Below are 19,974 nucleotides of genomic sequence, written 5' to 3' on the forward strand. Positions count from 1 at the left end.
AGGCCCCCTGGCCTCCGAAGCTGCGTCAACCAGGCCGTTGCTAGGCGACCTTCGGGCGGTGGGCTAGTGGTAGGGCAGCCTGCGCAGGTTCCTCCCCCTCGGGCAGTCGGAGCGTCACCTCGGGCGACCGGCCGAAGACCGGCGGCGCGTGCGCGCTGCTTCCCGCGCCGCTCCCAGTGACGCACGCTCCGGCTCTAGGCCTCAGCCTCCGCCCCGCCCCCCGATGTACGGCTCCCGCCCAGAGTCCCCGGCGACGTCCTCACAGGGGGCTTCTGCAACGCCTCGTCCTCCACCTCGCGCACACTGCAGCAGACGGGCTCGAGGGTGCAGACCCACCTCCCGTGCTCCCGTGGCCGCGGTGGTGACGGGCGGGCAAGGGCCAGGCGATTGGACGGGATGCGAGGAGCCAGCGGTTGCCCGGTTCCTACTTCCGGAGGACGGGCGGAAGTGGCTGCGGTGCCTGGCGGGAGGGGGACGGGAACGCGAGGGGAGGGCCGGGCCGCAGGGGGTCGAGGGGGTGGGGCCTGCTGGCGGCGGGGACCGGGCCCCGGCCTGGATCTGGAGCTGGGAGGGCCACGGCTCCCAGCCGGGATCGGACGGGCGGGGTCCAGGTAAGGAGCCGGCGCCGAGAGGGACTGAGTCTGAGGCGCGGCGGAAGCGGGGGATCGGAGTACTGGGAGGGTCTCGGTGTCACTGCCGTGAGAACGCTGTGCGCGGGGTTCCGAAGGAAGGGTGGGAGGAGTTAAGTTCTTGGCGGGGGGTGTTCTGTGTCCGCCACGCCCCTACAGGAAGAGGGGTGCGTGTGTGCGTGCGTGTGAGTGTGTGTGCGTGTGTGAGTGTGTAAAACTCACAGAGGAAAGGGGCACCAAGGAGGGTTCCCAAACTGAACAATTGGGGCTACTGCAAGCAGGACTCAGGCCTCCAATATTCCAGAAGAGTGCTCTCGGGAGTGGCCCTGTGGAGGAGTTTGAAAGAAATTGGGAAATACATCCTTAGCCTAGATTTGGAAACGGTGGGGGAGGTGAGGGTTGCAGGGGATGCCTGTGGAAGGTGCCAGCATCGAGGTGTGGGTAGGATTTAGTCCAATTGACAGGAGGTAGGAGATTAAAACACTTAACACCCCGAGAAGCTTGAGAGAGGATTAGTAGCTGGTGTTTTAGAGAGTAGGACCTTATTTTCTGTATTTTTTTTTTTAGAAGACTGACAGTACTTTTCTTTACATTTCTGTACTGAAAATAGGTATGGCAGGAGTCCACAGACATGGATGCTCAGAATGTTGGGGATACAGTATCGCATGAAGTGTGTACTTTTTATACACATTGTGTGGAGTAGTTAAGGAAGAGAGTTTGTTGGTTGAACACAGTAAAGGACTGTAGTAAATATGGAGGTCTCGGAAATCCATGTGGGCATAGATGAGAGAATGTCATCATGTTTAAATGTTCCACAGGTTCACACAGAAATCAGCCTCCTGGGCCATGTCGATGTCAAAGCCTGTTTCTTCTGAGCCCCAGCAGAACACACGTGGATCAGCGGACGACTGCTCTTGCCTGAGCAAGAGATGGCATGATACCTGGAGTCTGCCTACTGCAAGCCTCTGAGCGTTAGAAGCCAGCTGGATGAAGGGATGTAATAGACGCCTGGGAGGGACACTGAAGTCAGCAGTGGGGGGGGAGGGGCCTGGACACACCCCTTCCCCCCCAGACTCCTCCCTGACAGGGTCCACCCAGCCATGGACTTTGGACCTGGATAAGTGGAGAGAAGCTGCGCTTTGGTGGATCTTGTTCTCAGTTTTGGAAATGGAGTGTTAAGTGGGGGAGGGGCCTGATGATCTTCAGGAGAGCAACTGAGAGAAGAAAAGAAAGGTAAGGTTTCTATCTCCTTTCTCACCGAGTGCCTTGCAGTTGCTGTGCAGGAGATGTGAATGGGAACAGTCTGGGAATGCTGCCATGTCTAAAGTCCGGGCACCTCCTGTGTCCTGATGGCACTGAGGAAGCGTCACCTCTACTTCATTCACTCTTTCAAGGGGCAGGTTTGTTCCCAGCCTGTTCCTGCCTGAGGCTACAGCAGATAGCTGTAAAGGATTGTGAGTACTTGCAACTGTGAGCTTAGGTAGGCGAGGTTAGGTCAAGGAGAGCGTGCAAGGTAATGGGGCTTCTGCAGGGCTGCTGGATTAATTACCTCTAAAGGCCTTTCCACTAGTGAGATAATAGGATTTCAGACCAGTCTGGACTACGACCGAAATGGATTTCTCTGGCACAGGCAGGCTGTTCAGTTTTGGGGATCTCTTAATAGAGTAAGACTCCAGGGGAGGGAGAGTGTGGGGCTGGAGGACAGGAAATGGCTAGATAGCTTTCTAAATTGTCTCTCTTCCTTCTTCCCCAGTAAGGAAGTTTAGGTCATGAAACCTCATGCACACAACAGAAGTAGAGCTTGAGTTTGGGGAGCAGCAAAATTGGTGGTCTAGTTCAGACTTGGCTGGCCAATGTACAGCCTGAGAAATGTTAACCACCTTCTGTCCTGGTCTCTTCACACTAAAAGAGACTTCACTCAGGTTGCTACAAGGAACACATGGAATGAATAATTTTGCATTTTGAAAAGTACCCTGGGTCTTATACATATAAAACAGCACATCAGCTTTATTTGTTTTCTTGTTTATTTTAACACATAGAAAAAGGTCTGGATGAAAGTTCTTTTCTTTTATTGAATGAACATGCTTGCCAGAGCCTTAACAGACATCTTGTTTTTGTTTTTTGTTTGTTTGTTTGTTTTTTGAGTGGGGTTTCTCCGTGTAACAGCCCTGGCTGTCTGGGAACTCTTTTTGTAGACCAGGCTGGCCTCAAACTCACAGAAATCCATCTGCCTCTGCCTCCCAAGCACTGGCTTCACCACCACTGCCCGGCCACCCTAGCAGACATCTCAATCAAAGGCCAGCCTGGTACTTGTTGCATCACGTTATGTAAAAGGTAGATAGTTTTAGGAAATCTTAAAGGATCCTGTCAACTCCTGCATTGGCTCTGATGACTCTCCACTCATCTTTGCTGTGCCTTTCTCTTGGGGTAGGGGGAAATTTGAAGTCTCAAGAGCCAGTGAGAAGACTGAACCCGATTTCTAGGAGTCGGTGCTGGACCTTTTCTCCTCCTTCATAGCCTTGTTTGCTCTTTCAGGTGCCAAGTGTTTCCAGACTGACATCTCTTGGGCTTTTGTTTTTCTTCAGGTTGTTCATAACCCAAAAAAGTTGTCTTTGTACCTGCCTGCTCCTTCTTTGAAAGTTTACCTACACCAAGGTGCCTGCTTTTCCTAGTGATGACAGACAGCAAAAAGCAAGGGACACACTGGTGGCAAGGGCTGAGGTCATGAAGCCTGGAAGTCAGCTGCAGAGAACCTCACATTCACTGAAAACAATGACCGTTCTTCCTTGTCATAGGAGTTGCAGTCTTTCCTCAGTGGCCTGAGGACTGAGCAGCCCAGCCTGAGTAGGTCTTCTGGCTCTGAGTTGTTCTCTCGTCTGAAGCTTGTCACCGCCCCCTTAGAGGCCAGGCTGCTATCAATGAGTCTCAGTGTCAATGTGTCACCTTCTCCAAATCCACTGAGCAAATGCATGGTACTAATCTTTGCTTATGCCTGGGGATCACAGTGAAATCTTTATGGCTATGTGATCCCAAGATGCCTCCTGAACCACCTGTAGGGCATAATGTGTTCTAGAACTTTCCTTATCCTATGCAGAATCCCTGCTGGCCTGCCTATAGCACCCAAAGTACTGAGGAGTTTTGTTGCACTGACTAGTGTTAATGTCATTCAGAGTGTACAGGCTCATGTCAGTCCAAGTGTCCAGGCTGTTATCTGGCTTACCTCACTCTAAGGAAAGTGTGGGCATTGTTTAACTAGTTTTTTTTGTTGTTGTTGTTTTGGTTTTTTTTTTCGGTTTTTCAAGACAGGGTTTCTCGGTGTATAGCTTTGGCGCCTTTCCTGGAACTCACTCTGTAGCCCAGGCTGGCCTCGAACTCACAGAGATCCGTCTGACTCTGCCTCCTGAGTGCGGGGACTAAAGGCATGCGCTACCACCCCAGGCTGTTTTCCTAGTTGGAGGAGGAGCTACAGAAGCCCAAGCCCGGAGCAGGAAGAGCTCACCTAAAGGGTGTGGCACATGCTGACAGCACCGTGCAGTTGAGTGCTGAGTTGCCTTATAGCTTCAGACAAGTTCTCCAGGGAGAGAAACTCAGTGCCCTGACAGCCTCCCTGGTAAGTCATTTCCTCTTTAGTGTGAGCTGGAGTCTTCACCTGCCAGAGCACTGCTGACTCTTCTGCCAGACATTTCTCTCAAGCTTTCTCACAGGGCCAGCAGATTGCTAGGGTACCACACTCAAGTGTGTCAGGCTTTTAGCCAGGACTAGTGGTGAATTTAATCACACATTGTGTGGGGATTTTAAACTGAATTTATTTAGCCCTTCCTTTATTCTCAGAGGACTTGGAGATGGCTCATGAAAAGATTTCATAGGCATTGCTCAGTGGTCTGTTGTTAATGAGCTGAGGTTCTGTATCGGTATGTGGTTTGGGACAGACATGTTAGGAGGAGTGATAAAGGAAATGAAAACATGAGCGTAACACTTTGGTTTTGCTTCCTCTTATGGTTTTAAGTAAAGATCGGTCACAAATTCAGAGCATGAATCCTTTCCATACTGCAAACACGTAATGGTATGTAGGCTGAAGTTTCTGAGGAGCCATTTCCTGGGATGGTTTTTACTTTGCTCATTAGTTCCTTTTTGGTGGTAGTAGAGTAGGCAGGCAAGCACATTACCTTTTAATTCTCTGTCATCCTGCGACTAGATCTTCCTGGTTTTCCATTTGCACATAATCTGATCCCAGGCTCATCATCCCCAGAGTCTAGACACCCAGCTCCCGTTTCTTCAGTTCGTCCCTGATGTAACTAACCTCTAGAGCCCAAGGCCCCAGTACTGACTGATACTTGTTGCTGCTTAGACCAAATGCTGTCTATTATTCCTGTTTAAAAACTCATCCCATTCCAATTCTATGTTGTATTCTTTCTTTGGGGGTAGTCTTCTTGTGTTTGAGGATCATCTTGGAGTTTAAACAAAGACCTTCAGAGATGGACATGGTGGGGGGAGTTGTGTTCTCCTGATCTGTGTCCTGTGTAACTGCCTTATGAAGGCCTGGGCTGCTCAGTCTTCCCCATCTCCAGTACCTATTATGTTATGCATTTTATCCAGGATGGTGATTGGAGCTCCTTATATTTTGGATCTATGGACCAGTTTCCCAACTTTTTACACTTCTAGGGAGGTTACACTTGGTCGTTTTTCTTCACACTTTGGCACTAAGTGTAAGGGCTGTAAGTCCCTTAGTTCCTTTTCATGGGAAGTGACAAGAGGACCAAAGTGTAGAAAGTCAGTGGCGTTCTCTTGGCACATGTATGGGCTTGAGTTTCCTGTCACAGTCTGTGCAGTCAGCTAAACTGGAAATGGTGGGCATACACATACCACACCCACACATAGTCGGCTTCACTGACGTGTCAGCCCTTTCCTCTACTTCAGGGCAAGATTCCAACTGCTGCTATCAAGATTTCTCTGCTGACCCACTGTGTTCCTGTCACATGGGTACAGAGCCATCTCAGCAGTTCTCAGGGACAGGTGGGTGCCAGGTTTGAAAGCTGGAATGCCTAAATCTAAAATCCGACTATGGCTTATGACTTAACAGAAAGTGTACACTTACCCAAAGCCTCAGACCTCTCTGTAGAACAGGATGATGCTGAACTCTGCAGAGATGCTGGGAGAGAACAGGCCTGAAGGGAAGGGTGACTATGTCTAGTGATTCCTTACCACTTTAACTCCTCACCTGCCTACAGGAGCCTTAAGACACTCCCTCCTTTGTACATAAATCCTGGTGTCATGTTGGAACAAGCTAGTGAACACAGGTAAACACATACCTAGGAGTCCTCTGAAAAACTTAATGAAGCCTGCAGGTAGGAGGGTCTGAGATTTGAGTGGATTGAGTAATCAAATGGCAGTGTTCTCTGAAAAGTCAGCCCCTGCTCCCCAGTCTTAGGTGTAAGAGATGGTGGTGGGAGCCCAGGTTTATGCAAAGGGCCAGGTTCAGCAGGATGTGGGAGAGAGTGGGGCTGTGGTGCTGACATGAGTGGACTGTAAGGATTCCAGATACTTCTGAATTCCGATGGCCCAGCCAGTGAAATCTTGCTCTGGGTAGCCTATTATGCAGAACTCAAACCTCAGAAATTGTGCTCCAGGGCCACTGCTGACACCTAAGTCAGGCCCTGAAGCTCCTGGTTTGCATTTTTCCTCCCCTCTCAGACTGCTTGAGGCTCTGATTGAAGCATTCCTGCTGAGCTTGTCCTGCTTGTTCACCTGGGCCCTGACGAGTCCTTGTCCCCACCCCCCTCAAACTCCCTCCAGGTTTCCTTTACTTAAGATACAAAGGAGTACAGATCCAGGTACTCCCCCCATTCACTTTTAGGGTTACTACAAAAGCCTGTGATTGATCCCTTCCCTTCTTAGGGCTTCGGTTTTACACTGTGTACAGGCCTATCTCTGGTTTCCCCACCCACAAAGGAAGAAAACAAAGATTCGAAAGGCCTTGGGCAGCAGGTGTTTCCTCCCTAGCTTCCCTTTTGGCACCTGGCGCCTGTTGACTGCATGCACTGCACTCCCCCTCGCCTTTCTCCAGCATATATTCTACAGCGTCCCTGGTTTAGGCATAGGGAATAGTTCCTAGGTTCTTCGTGTTGGGTTTGGTGAACGCTTTCCTTAGGAACACTCTACCAAGTCCCGCACCCCTCAAAGTCGGTGGGGCTCTAGACTCGTGGGGCTGGGCTGGATAAGAGGACACTCTTGGGGGAAAGTCTATACTGGACTAGGCTGAGGGTGTGAGTGGGATCTCCAGCTACACTGGGTGTTGTGACCGGAGAGGGAAAGGGCCCCAAACCAACAAACAAACATCTCTTCTCCTCTGCCTCTCGAAGTTGGGAGACCCGGAAAACGCGTTGTTTAGATCTTGACGGGTGATCGGGAAGTCAGCCGACGAGGCAGGCCCCGGAAGGAGGGGCCAGCGCGGACTAGCCCGTGGCAGGGCGGGGACCAGCAGAGGGGGCTGGGGGAGCGCCGCCCCGCCCTCCTGGGGAAGGGCCACGTTGCCCGCTGGCCGGGCCCGGCGGGCGCCGCAGGAAGGCCGGCGAGACGGGACGCGGCCGAGCTGGCGCTGGGTCTCGCCGGTCCTGGGCGAGCCTGGTTCCAGACTAGCAGAGTTGGGAGGATCTGGTGAGCTGGGCCGGCGTCCTGGGGCTTGTCCCGGAAGAGCAGGGAGGCCGTGCGGCCAGGCGAGTCGGTCTGAGTCCCGAGAGTGCCGGAAAGCCCGGGCTGTTGAGGCGGCGAGAGTGGCGGGCCCACCCGGGGCTGCGCCGCGCCAAGTCTCCCCGGCGCGGGGAAGTGGGAACTTAGCGCTCAGCAGCAGGATTCCCGGCGGGCCTTCCGCTGCTGGAGGGAGGGCGGCTTCTCCGGGAGGGGGTTGTTGTGAAACTCGGCTGCAGGGCACTGCGGATGCTAGTGAGGGAGAGGTGGGGTCGCCCTGAGGGAGCGGGGGACAGGGATGGAAAGTGGACTTTCCCAAGCCTCACCCAAGTCCAGGCTTCATAAGTAAAAGAGCTTGTTTTTGCTCAGCCATAAGGAAAATTTGACCCAATATTGAAATACGTAAATTGGCAAGAAAACTTTTTTCCTTGGCCTCTTTGCTAATGTATGTGGAACGGGGCCCCCAAGAGGTGCATAGTCCCCCCCCCCCCCATTTTACAAAATGTAGTGCAGAGGGACTGTGGCCCACCAATTGGTGCCTCCATGGAAGAGTGGCCTTAGGCTGAAGCTTCATTTTTGTTACCCTTTGCTACGGTAACGGCTTTTATGCTAGAGAACATCGTTGGCCCACTTTATTGTCTTTTTTAATACTATCTAGGCTAGAGCATCCTGTATTCTGGGGTCTTCCCATTTCAGTCACTACTACTTGATCATTTCGTATGGAGATCACTAATAATGGTGGCCTTGCATCCCTGCTTGTTTCTCAGATGGCTCCACCACAGTGTGTTCAAAGTCCGTGGCATGTGCAACAGGTTAGACTTATTTTCTACTTAGGACACTAGGGAATTATCATTCTTATCCAGACATCAGGGGCCTTGGAGATGACCGAAGTCAACTTGTCTGTTTACAGATGAGGAGCTGACGCAGCGGTTCATCAAGTTACTGGTTCAGGGGGTATGGGGCTTGCTGTTGCTGGGCTGTGGGGCTTTCATGCTTTTTGCTGTACCAGCATTGTGTTTCTCTCTCACCCTGTCCCCCAGAGTGAATAACCTGTATCCCTTCCCTCCTGGGTCTTACTCTCTACACCCTTGAATTATTTAGCACATCTACTCTGACTCCTTTTCAGTTGTCCTTACTCGGAAATTATGGACCTGGTACATCACACAAAGTGTAACGACCAGAAAGTAATTCACTTAGACAGCCATTGTCTGTGATGTGTTCTGTGTGCTTCGGATTGTACTGGGCGAGGCAGAATAGGAGGGCAGTTCAGTAACATTTCCTCCGTCTTGATACCTAATTTAAAGGCTAGACATAACGTTTGCTTTCCTGCTCCGGGGGAAGTTGACTATTCGCTGTTTACTTGTTGCTTAAGGAACACCTTGGGCAGAGAGAAGGGCAAGCATGAATGGAATCAAGAATGCTAGAAGCTAGATGCGATAGTGCCAGCTTGTAATATCAGAACTCAGCTGGCTGAGGCAGGAGGATCATCAGTTTTAGGCAAGTTTGCACTATGTATGCCCTCTTTTAAAAAAAAAGTGTTAGAAAGGAATTGCTCTTAGGCATCCCTTCAGATGAAGCATGTGAGTAGGTCCCATAGGGATTGGCAAGACTTGCCCAGGGCCACCTGGCGTGCAACTGAACCCTCAATATGCTGAGACTCAATTCTCACTCCAACATGGTGCAAATGTTGTGCTTGGTGGTGTGGATTCACCTACTGATTTCCCCCAAAGGGGTCCTAAAAGCACTGGGAAAATGAAAGCCAGTTTTGAGTATGTGTATCACAGGCATATCTCATAAACATTGAAATTAAGAACTCAGGTCAGGGTTGACCAGATATTCTAATTTGAAAAGGGAAATATGGCAAACTGTATATTCTTGAAAAGCTTTGTTCATAAACATTCCACATGTTGCTGTTTCACTTTGCCCTCTTCCCACTTGGTGAGATTTTCCATTTTCATCCCTCTTTTTTTAAAAATTGTATGTATGTACACGTTATGCATTTGCATAAACCACTTGCCTGCCTGGTGCTCTCAAAGGCCTGAAAAGGGCATCAGAGCCCCTGGAATTGGAGTTACTGAGAGTTGTGAACTGCCATCTGGGTGCTGGGAATAGAATCTGGGTCCTGTAGAAGAGCAGCCAGTGCTCTTAAGTGCTGAGCCAGTTCTCTAGCCTTATTTTCATCTCTTAAATATGGTGGGGACCAAGTTTCCTTGGGCAGTGAGTAAAACAAAAGTGATGTAAGGCTGCGTGAAGAAAAGGCTTAAATTGGCTCCTTCTCTTTCTTGGAGCTCTTCCTTGTCTTTGGAGCCCAGCCACTGTGTTCATAGGAAGCCTGGGCCACATGGAAAGAACACATGATGGTGTGGCCAGCTCTCCAGCTACTACCCCAGTTAACATCAACGTCAGACTACAGATGTGTTAAGAAAACAGCCGTTTACAGGAGTCTAGCCCTTAGCATATGAGTCTTCTGGCCTGAGGTCCCAGCAGAGACAGGAACTTCCCTCTGCCCCATTTTCTAAATTCTTCAACTAGTGATACTGGGTGAGGGAATAAATGATTGTTACAGTTTTAATCCACTAAGTTTTGAAGTAATTCATTGTTTACCAAAAATACTGATAAGAAATGGGGGTGAGTAGAGCAGTCTTCAAAATTTGGACTGGGGACCTGAGTGTAGCAGGTAGGGAGGAGCACTTGCCTGGCTTATCAGATATTCTGTTCCATTTTCTTCTCATTATTTTAAGTACTGACACCTGTAATGAATCACCCCAAACTTAGTGGGCTTTCTTGTTGCAGTCAGATATGACTGGTCCCCTTTCGTACTTAGTGGTGGGTTCTAGCAGTCAGCTGGAACATTCGCTGAGCTTGTCAGCCAGAATACCTTGAATGTTCTGGCTTGCTATGCGGCCCAGGTTAGTCTTGAACTTGCAGCAACTGCCTCTGCTTCCTGAGTGCTGAGAGAACAGGTGTGCTCCATCATACCCAGCTGTCTTGTCTTTAAGGAACCACTTACAGGAGTCACACACTACTTCTGGAGTCATAGGTCTCCTCAGAATCAAAGAGAGGGTATGTGTACTGTCCCATATAGAGGAAAGAATAGCCAGCCAGTACTTTGAATGAAGAGCTTCCAGGAGGGGAGATGTGGCAGTCCTCTGTGGAAAGTGAAGTTCTTCACTTTTGCTACTGTTTTGATCTTCATTATCCCTGGTTTAGTTAATACCACAAATGGTACTTCATGCAGCCTTTCAGACTTCACACGTGTGCAAACACGTGTAGCAGATGTAAAGCACATAGAGCCTCTTTTCCTAAGGAGTGAGGTAAGAGCTGAGGAAGGTGTGGTCTTGGTTCTGTTACCACATGGAGAGCGTGCAGAGGAAGAGTAGTCATTGGGAGGCTCGGCTGTGTCTGTCTGGGATGATACAGACCTGAAGAATGTCAAGGTTTTTAGGTGGAGTATTGGGTAACATTCCAGGAGCAAAGACACAACAGTGTACAAAAGCAGTTACTGGGGAAATAAGTAGTCTTCTGAGGCTATTGTATGAAATCCATGTCATTGGTGGAAATGAGATTACAAAAGAATGCACATCAGTTGTTGTGAAGGCCATTTCTGTTGATGTTTGTTTTTTATTCTCTTGGCTCTTTACTCTTTTGGGGGGACCTGCCACCCAGCTCCCAGATAAATCACACATGGAGGCTTATTCTTTCTTACGAATGCTCTGCCTTAGCTTGGCTTATTTCTAGCCAGCTTTTTAAAAATTATACCATCTACCTTTTGCCTCTAGGCCTTTATCTTTCTCTATTTTGTATACCTTTCTTTACTTCTTACTCTGTGGTTTACTGTGTAGCTGGGTTGCTGGCCCTTGGTGTCCTCTCCTTTACTTGCTGCGCCTCCTTTTTCTTCCCAGATTTCTCCTTCTATTTATTCTCTCTGCCTGCCAGCCCAGCCTGTCCTTTCTCCTGCCTCACTGTTGGCTGTTCAGCTCTTTATTCGACCAATCAGGTGTTTTAGACAGGCAAAATAACACAGCTTCACAGAGTTAAACAAATGCAACAAAAAAGAATGCAACACATCTTTGCATCATTAAAACACATGTTCCACAGCATAAACAAATGTAACACATCTTAAAATAATATTCCACAATTTTAATATTTTAATAATTTTAATAATAATTTAACAATTTTAATAATTCCAAAATATTGGCATTTCTGTCAAACTAAGGAGTTTGATTTTTCCCTCCTGTGGGCAGGGCAGCCTCTGATGGCTTTTAATATTAATATGTTCAAGATTCTCTTGCTATTAGAAGGTTGTTTAGAGAGAAGCCACAGGTAGATCAGGTCAGCTGGGGAATTACATCAGGGATTCCAGATTAAAATAATATTCATACTAGAGAAAGAAAACAGGTTAAAAAGTTTGAGGGCATGAAATGAGAATGGCAATGAATGGAGAACTGTTTCAACCCTTGTATAACTCTGAAGCTTCTAGGACTAGATATGTTTCTGAAGTTAGAATCTAGCACAGAGTGGGAAGGGGTTCATGAGCCTCCACCCCTAGCTGAGGAATTATTGACAGCTGCTGGCTTCAGGAGAAAGAATGAATTTTCTTTAAACATGTGACTCCTGGTAGATTGTCCATGTTTCAGTGGATGGCTTTTGCACAAATTGGAGAAGTTATGGGTGGATTTGGACCGTGTGTGTGTGTGTGTGTGTGTGTGTGTGTGTGTGTGTAATCAAAATACAGTGTATGAAATTCCCAAAGAGAACATAGATCTGGTGCACTTATTCTGTTATAAGAACAGTGTATGGGGGCTGGAGAGATGGCTCAGAGGTTAAGAGCACTGACTGCTCTTCCAGAGGTTCTGAGTTCAATTCCCAGCAACCACATGGTGGCTCACAACCATCTGTAATGAGATCTGGTGCCCTCTTCTGGCCTGCAGGCAGAACACTGTATACATAATAAGTAAATAAATAAATCTTAAAAAAAGAAAAAAAAAAAAAAGAACAGTGCATGATAATCCACTATGTTTATTTCTGTAGCAGAATGTGAGTAGACACCCAAGTGGGCTGGAGAATATAAATAGCCCCACATTAGATTAGATCAGAGGCTACCAAATGGGGTGCTGTTTTCTTATCAAGCGAGTTTAGAAACATGTTTTTCAGTGTGTTTTGGATTGGAAATGGCAATGGAGAGATTGCACATGTGTGTGGTGTCCACATTGAAGACACTTTGGAGGTTTCATGCACATATGAATGTTGAAGTTTGTGGCTTGCCAGTGCGTGGAGCTGACCCCTTCCTTGTGTTGTCCTTTGCTGGTTTCACTGGTGTGGATGGTAATGGGGAAGTGGACTATCATGATCTGAAAGCATCAAGGAAGATGTTGATCTTGGTGTTTATTTTGTTGTATAGCTGGTACTGTTCTCAATGCGCTATGGGTTATCTCATCCAGTTCTTAAAGCAACTTGCTGAGGTATTCCATGATGGTTTCCATCTTAGAGGTGAGGAAATGGAGTCTTAGAGATGCGGGAAAACACAGAGTGATGCCAGGCATTGCTTCTTGGCTGTCTAGCTTTATCTATATCTGCTGTGTCCTCCTAAGGTGCCTGAAAGGACTGAGAGCAGTGCTCCCAGGAGCAGCTTGTCCACCCAGCCAAGGCCTGCATTGGATCCCACCTCCAGACATGGCGACTGCTGTAGAGTGCGTTACTTGTGGTCAGTGTGTGCTCACACACTACTAACATCCAGACATAGCTGAATGTCCTGCCCTGGAGAATATGTGGGAAAATGACACAGGGAATCTTGACGAGTACCGGTGGAGAGGCAAACAGGGCTTCAGCGGGGCTTGCCTTCTTCCTGGCAAAACAAGCTAGTGCTATTGAAGAGTTCCTAGGCCTTCCAGAGCTTGAGTTCCTAGGCAAGGGCTGGGGTAGGGCAGGGAGGAACCGAGAGCTTGCGAGAGCTTTTCCCTAGAAGCCATCCAGCCACTCTGAATGTAGACTTGCTAATAATCCTGCTGACAGACCATCCAGGCTTGCTTTGGTCTGTATGTTAGTAGGTGCATTGTACCTAGTTCAACATCTAGAGAAAATGAAAAGTCATTTGAAGGTGTAAAGTCACTTGAAGGTGATTTCTTGAGGTTTTGCCACCAGCCTGAAAACTTACAGGTAGGTCTGAAGTGTGTCATTGACAATTCAAGGACAGTCTACTCCCCTGTTCCAGAAGATAGCACTTATGAAGTTCAGTCTCTGTCTGTCTCCCACCTTTTATATCAAAGACCTTTTCCTGCTTAGTCAGTTAGAAAGCAGGAAGATGGCGGTACCCTGAAATCCTGGCCTTTGGAATACAGGGAAAGTTTCAACACTGACCACATTTTGAAGGGGAGTGAAGGAGAACCTGACAATTGGTACATTTCTCACCTCTCCCAAGAAACGAGTGTAATGAGGTAGGGATATAATGTCACAGCTGAGTGGAAATGACTTAAGGTTTCTATGAATACTGGCATTCTGGAACTGTGAGGTGGTTGGTTTCTAGGAGGAAGACGAATGGTGGGCCAGACAGGGCTTTGGGAGGACAGGACCCAGTCACAAGGCTGTAGAGAGTAGATCTGAGACCCAAGATTTTTAGCTAGGATGGAGAATAGGAGTGTAGTGCAGAGGAGGGTCAGTGAGACCATGTTTTTCCCCTGTGTCCTGGCCCCTTCCTAGAGCCTGGCAGGGGCAGGATTGAGGGATTTGAGGTGAGACTAGTCCTCTCTTTCTCTCCTGAGTGTGCCCAGCGGGGCAGTGCTAATGGGTGAAGTTATTCCATGTTGGCCACGCTGCCGTATTTTATTTTTTAAAGAAACTCTATTTGGAAATAGTACAAATAAGTTTCCCTTCAGAGTGATACACACTCTCTCTCTCTCTCTCTCTCTCTCTCTCTCTCTCTCTCTCTCTCTCTCTCAGGCCAAATGAGCTTCCTCAGCTGAAGAGGCTTCTAGTTCTTGTCTCCTCACGCCTTACAAGTTCATCTGTTGTTAATGTTATGCCCCATTCAGCCTATGCAGCTACGGTATTTTCTGTTCTGAACTACTTGAGGGCATCTATCTGTCTTGGACCTTTGCCTCTAAATATTTCAGTGTGTATTCCCTAAGAATTGGGGTGTTCTCTTACATTCCTCAATAGATACCGCTTAATATATTTTAACCTACTGTCAATATCAGTTTTACTTTGTATAATTAGTGTCTTAAATTTTTTTTATTTTTGTATTTTATGTGTATGAGTATTTTGCCTACTTGTACGTATGCCTTCATTGTGCCTTCAAAGGTTACAAGAAGGTATCAAATCCCCTGGAACTGGAGTTGTGGATGGTTGTGAGCCACCTTGTGAGTGCTGGGATCTGAACCCTGGTCCTCTACAAAAGCAACAAATGCTCTTAACCACTGAGCAGTCTCCAGCCCCTTAGTGTTTTTTATAAGAAGAGTTATATTGAAGTATAATTGACACACAGTAAACTACATGCCTTTAAAAGGTACAGTTTGTTTTGATAATTATCTATCTATCTAGCTATCTATCTACCTACCTACCTACCTACCTATCTACCTATTTATTTCCGTAAAACTGTCACTATAATCAACATGATAATCAAGACAGCAAACATCCACTCACTCCAGAGTTTACTGATGTCCTCCAGCCCCAAATGGAGAACTTAGGTTCTTCAGCTGTCCCTAAGAGACTTGGGAGGTTGTAATTTTGGTTTTGTACCAGTCTCATGAGTAACGTTTAATTTGCATTTTGCTTATACTTGAAATTGAACATTTTCTGTTATGTGTAAGGACTATATGTATTTCTTATGAGCTACCCTTATTGGCTCATTGTCTATAGAATTTTTTACCTCTTTTCCCTCTGGTATTTGAATTCTTCCCCTCGCGTGGTCTTGTGTGGCTGTGATCGATGCTGCAAAAGTGTCCAGTTGGTTCTTTTTCCTTGTGCTGTTTCTTTCAAGTCAAGAAAAACATCCGTTTTCTTTTGTTACACCAAGATTTTGAGTCAAACTTAGAAAGCCTTTCTTGGCACCCATGTTTTCTCCTCCACTTTAGTTTTTGTTTGTTTGTTTGTTTGTTTGATTTGTTTTTAATTTGTTTGAATTTCTGGAGCACTTGGAAATTATCCTTATGTAGATGTAATTTTACATCTATATTTCTCAAATTCCTGTATAATAGTTATAATCTTGTTCTATTCCATTGGATAGTCTGCTTATTTATAACACAGTCTAATTGCAGACCTTTACTAGTTATTATTTTGATATCTCATTGAACAGGTCCCCCTTCACTACTCATTTTTCCCAAATATTCTTGTGGGTTTACTTCTTCATGAGAGCCTTAGTGACGTTTTTGCAGTTCCGTACAAAAGCATTTTTATTGAGATTTTTTTTTTCTTTTTGTTTTTTTGAGACAGGGTTTCTCTGTGTAGTTTTGGAGCCTGTCCTGGAACTCACTCTGTAGCCCAGGCTGGCCTTGAACTCATAGAGATCCAACTGCCTCTGCCTCACGAATACTGGGATTAAAGATGTGCACCACCACCACCTGACTTTTATTGAGATTTTTGATGATCCAGTGTGGTTAACAAGAAAAGGGATGTTTAAGTATTTTATGTTCTTCAGTAATTGTAATTTTGTTTCATACAGGCTTTTGAATGCTTAAGTTCATTTGTAAATATTTTTGTGGACTTTGCATGGGATTATCTCCATTACTTCTTGTAAATTATTATTTGTGGATATGAAGACCATTGTATGTTAGTTGTTTTTACCCTTGGTTGCTGTATAGCTGTTTCTAGAAACCCTCACAGCATCAGCAAACAGTTTTATTTCACCTTTCAGTTGTGCCACTTGTATTGACTTGATTAATAACCATTGAGATTGTGGGCGGCGTGGTCCTAAGATGAATGTAATTACTATTATGCAGATGCATTCCTTCCTGGCTCTCAGGCTTCTTGCCCCTCTCTAATAGCCTCCTTCTGTTTTCTTTCTTTTTTTTTCTTTTCAAGACAGGGTTTCTCTATGTAGCCATGGCTATTCTGGAACTTGCTTTATAGACCAGGTTGGCTCAAACATCTACCTGCTCCTGCCTCCCACGTGCTGGAATTAAAGTCATGCACCTCCACTGCCCAGCCCCTCTTCTATTTCCAGGTTGTTATTTGTTACCAAAATGAAAGAAAATGTGTTCTTTGGTTTTCATGTTTGGCTTTTGATCACAGGATCACTTGAGCACTATTGGCAGGATTGTATTCTTGCTGGCTGAGTAATGCTTCATTGTGTATCTGTACCACATTGGGTGTGTCTTACTCTGTCACTGACACTAAGGCCCAGTCCATAACATGGAAGTTGTGGGGTAGTACCTGAGTGTTGTAGGCAGCCTGGCTTTACTTCTGACATCATTGTATTAAACAGAACAACCAGACACAGAAAGACAAACACTTTCTCTAGTGTAATTCCTTACTAAGTCAGCTGTGGTATTGGCTGGAGGACTGGGAGACTGGCTCAAGGACAGGAACTGAGATCTGTCTGGTAGGGACCAGGGGTTGGGGTTTTCCTTTTTTCTTGGCAGTTCTGGTCCACGAGCATCGTTCTCTGCCTCCTTGTCAAACTGACGTTGTTTTTCTGAGGACTCACGAGCTCATTTTGAAGTGGTCGGGCATATGGTCCTAATCCTGCAGTCATCCTCTTTGCTCCCTCTTTCCTCATTTCTCACCGGTGCCCAGCCTCTCCCCTGTGGCACGTGGAATTAGACATACTTGAGGTAACAGGTGGTGTTCTCTCTCCTCTCTCTAGGTACGTGGAGTCTTTCCTAGTCTCAGCCCAGAAGAATAAACCCTTAGACTTGGGGAAGTGAGCCAGGCAAGCCAAAGGCAGCCTTGAGCCCTCCCCTTGCCTGCCCTCCCCTGTGGGGGCCAGGATGCTGAAGAAGCAGTCTGCAGGGCTTGTGCTTTGGGGTGCTATCATCTTTGTGGGCTGGAATGCCCTGCTGCTCCTCTTCTTCTGGACACGCCCAGCACCAGGCAGGCCACCCTCAGACAGCGCTCTGGATGATGACCCTGCCAGCCTCACCCGAGAGGTGATCCGCCTGGCTGAGGACGCCGAGGTGGAGTTGGAGCGGCAGCGGGGACTGTTGCAGCAAATCGGGGAGCATTATGCTTTATTGAGCCAGCGGTGGAAAGTGCCCACCGTGGCTCCTCCGGCCTGGCCTCAGATGCCTGTGACCTCCTCACCGTCCGTGATCCCTATCCTGGTCATCGCCTGTGACCGCAGCACTGTCCGGCGCTGCTTGGATAAGTTGTTGCACTACCGGCCCTCAGCTGAGCATTTCCCCATCATCGTCAGCCAGGACTGTGGGCACGAGGAGACGGCACAGGTCATTGCTTCCTACGGCAGTGCGATCACACACATCCGGCAGCCGGACCTGAGTAACATCGCTGTGCAGCCAGACCACCGCAAGTTCCAGGGTTACTACAAGATCGCCAGGCACTACCGCTGGGCACTGGGCCAGGTCTTCAACAAGTTCAAGTTCCCAGCAGTTGTGGTAGTGGAGGATGATCTGGAGGTGGCACCAGACTTCTTTGAGTACTTCCAGGCCACCTACCCACTGCTGAGAACAGACCCCTCCCTTTGGTGTGTGTCTGCTTGGAATGACAACGGCAAGGAGCAGATGGTGGACTCAAGCAAACCTGAGCTGCTCTATCGAACAGACTTTTTTCCTGGCCTTGGCTGGCTACTGTTGGCTGAGCTGTGGGCAGAGCTGGAGCCCAAGTGGCCCAAGGCATTCTGGGACGACTGGATGCGCAGACCTGAGCAGCGGAAGGGGCGGGCCTGTATTCGTCCAGAAATTTCAAGAACGATGACCTTCGGCCGCAAGGGTGTGAGCCACGGGCAGTTCTTTGACCAGCATCTTAAGTTCATCAAGCTGAACCAGCAGTTTGTGCCCTTCACCCAGTTGGACTTGTCATACCTGCAGCGGGAGGCCTATGACAGGGATTTCCTTGCCCGTGTCTATGGTGCCCCCCAGCTACAGGTAGAGAAAGTGAGGACCAATGACCGGAAGGAACTGGGGGAGGTGCGGGTACAGTACACTACTAGAGACAGCTTCAAGGCCTTCGCCAAGGCCCTGGGTGTCATGGATGACCTCAAGTCTGGTGTCCCCAGGGCTGGCTACCGGGGAATTGTCACTTTCCAGTTCCGGGGCCGGCGTGTCCACCTGGCACCTCCACAGACCTGGGATGGCTATGATCCTAGCTGGAATTAGCAGCATCTGCCTTTCCCTGCTGGGTCTCCTTGCCATATCATGAGTTGAGACAGGCGTGCAGTCCCTGGGCTATACCATCCTGTCAGTGGTTCCCTCTTGGGTCTATAGATCTTCCTTTTTTCCACCCCCGTCCCCAGTGGCATTCTAGTGCACAGATCATAAGATGAGGGTTATACTCCCGTTGTCAAGGGAGTCATATATCAGGAGAACTATTGTGTGGTGTATTTGGGTATTGAACAAGAAACCACTGTGTGGTATGGGGAGGCTTGGGCTTGTTGGGGCCAGGGTGTCCTGAGTTCTCGCGAAGGGCATCGTGCAGAGAGCTTGGCAACTCCAGCTCTCTTAACCAGGCCTGTCAGCCCTGAGCTGGCTCCTGTCAGTGTGAGCCCGCCTTATGTACCTACCCTTTCTCCTCCTTCCCCCAGTGTGGGGCTGGGTGATGGAAGAAGGAATGGGCTTGTGGCCAAATGAGACTAACCAAAGGGGTTTCACTGTCAGGGTCAGACTGGAGTTGTGGGGGTCAGGGTCACTGCCTCCTGGCTTCTCCCAGTGCTGACTCCCAGTGCTCTTTTCCTGCAGCATAGCAGCTTGTGCCTGGGAGATGGGAAGTGAGAAGGGAAAGCAGCCTTCTCCTGTGTTAGAGTCAAGAAAGGTGTCCGGAGGAAAGCCTGTGCTTGGGCACCCCTCTTCTTGCCCGTGGCCCCCCTCTTTTCTGAAAGTCAGTTCCCTCTGTGGTGTTTGGAAGGATAAAGTGCCAGCCAGGTGGAAGACAGTGGACTGACTTCTGTGCCTCTTTTTTCCTGAGGTTTGGGGTAGAGGCTTCTCCCCAAGTGGTGGCTCTTGGTGGCCGTCTCAGAGCTAAGTACACCAGTAGCTGAGACCAGGACATCTCTGACCCCAAACTAGCTCCTGTCCTGCCTACCTAAGCATCCCACATCTTTCCCGGCCAAGATGCAGGTAACAGGTTGGAGAGAAATTTGTGTGTTTTGTTTGTTGCCTGATCTTAGTTTCATGGAAGAAAAATGGAATCTACAGAATTATTTTCAAAAATAAAGTAAAGGCTGAATTGTCTGAAAAATATGTGTCTGTGTCCTAGGAAAGGAGGTAAAAAGTGGGGTTGGGGGACAAAGGGAGAGAATAAAGTCTACAGAGCTAGACTTGAGGGAAAGAAAAATAGGATGGGTGGGACCAGGGGTAAGGCAAGGGAGAGTCAAGGATGGAGCCAGGTAGGGGAGCAAGCTAGCTTGTGGGGAGGGCCCCAGGCTGCAGGCCTACTGTTCATCTTCAAGTTGGCCACCGGCTCCTTGGTTAACAAGTGGGTCTGGAGTGGTCTGCAAAATACCTTGGTGTCTCAAACCTTGTAGGAGCCGTCTTGTGCCGTTTTGTACACGCAG

The 19,974-nt window shown here is 48.2% G+C and overlaps 1 protein-coding gene across 5 annotated transcripts in view; it reads left to right on the top strand.

Annotated features, from left to right (window-relative positions):
- Positions 1–19,652, top strand: part of Mgat1 (alpha-1,3-mannosyl-glycoprotein 2-beta-N-acetylglucosaminyltransferase) — a 62,432-nt gene extending 42,780 nt beyond the window's left edge. Inside the window, exons 1-3 of one of the 5 annotated variants that reach the window (XM_036197973.1) lie at positions 199–456; positions 1,448–1,862; positions 17,113–19,652. In XM_036197973.1, the coding sequence (XP_036053866.1) occupies positions 17,237–18,580 (1,344 nt within the window). In that variant the 5' untranslated portion in view covers positions 199–456; positions 1,448–1,862; positions 17,113–17,236 and the 3' untranslated portion in view covers positions 18,581–19,652. Of the gene's footprint in view, positions 1–198; positions 457–520; positions 612–655; positions 1,022–1,447; positions 1,863–7,048; positions 7,284–17,112 lie in introns of those variants that run through there. The other 4 variants (XM_036197971.1, XM_036197972.1, XM_036197975.1 and 1 more) reach the window with 4 other exon arrangements.
- The last annotated feature ends 322 nt before the right edge of the window (positions 19,653–19,974 follow it).

The sequence above is a fragment of the Onychomys torridus genome, chromosome 8 (assembly GCF_903995425.1).
Source record: "Onychomys torridus chromosome 8, mOncTor1.1, whole genome shotgun sequence".
NCBI classification, from domain to species: Eukaryota; Metazoa; Chordata; class Mammalia; order Rodentia; family Cricetidae; genus Onychomys; species Onychomys torridus.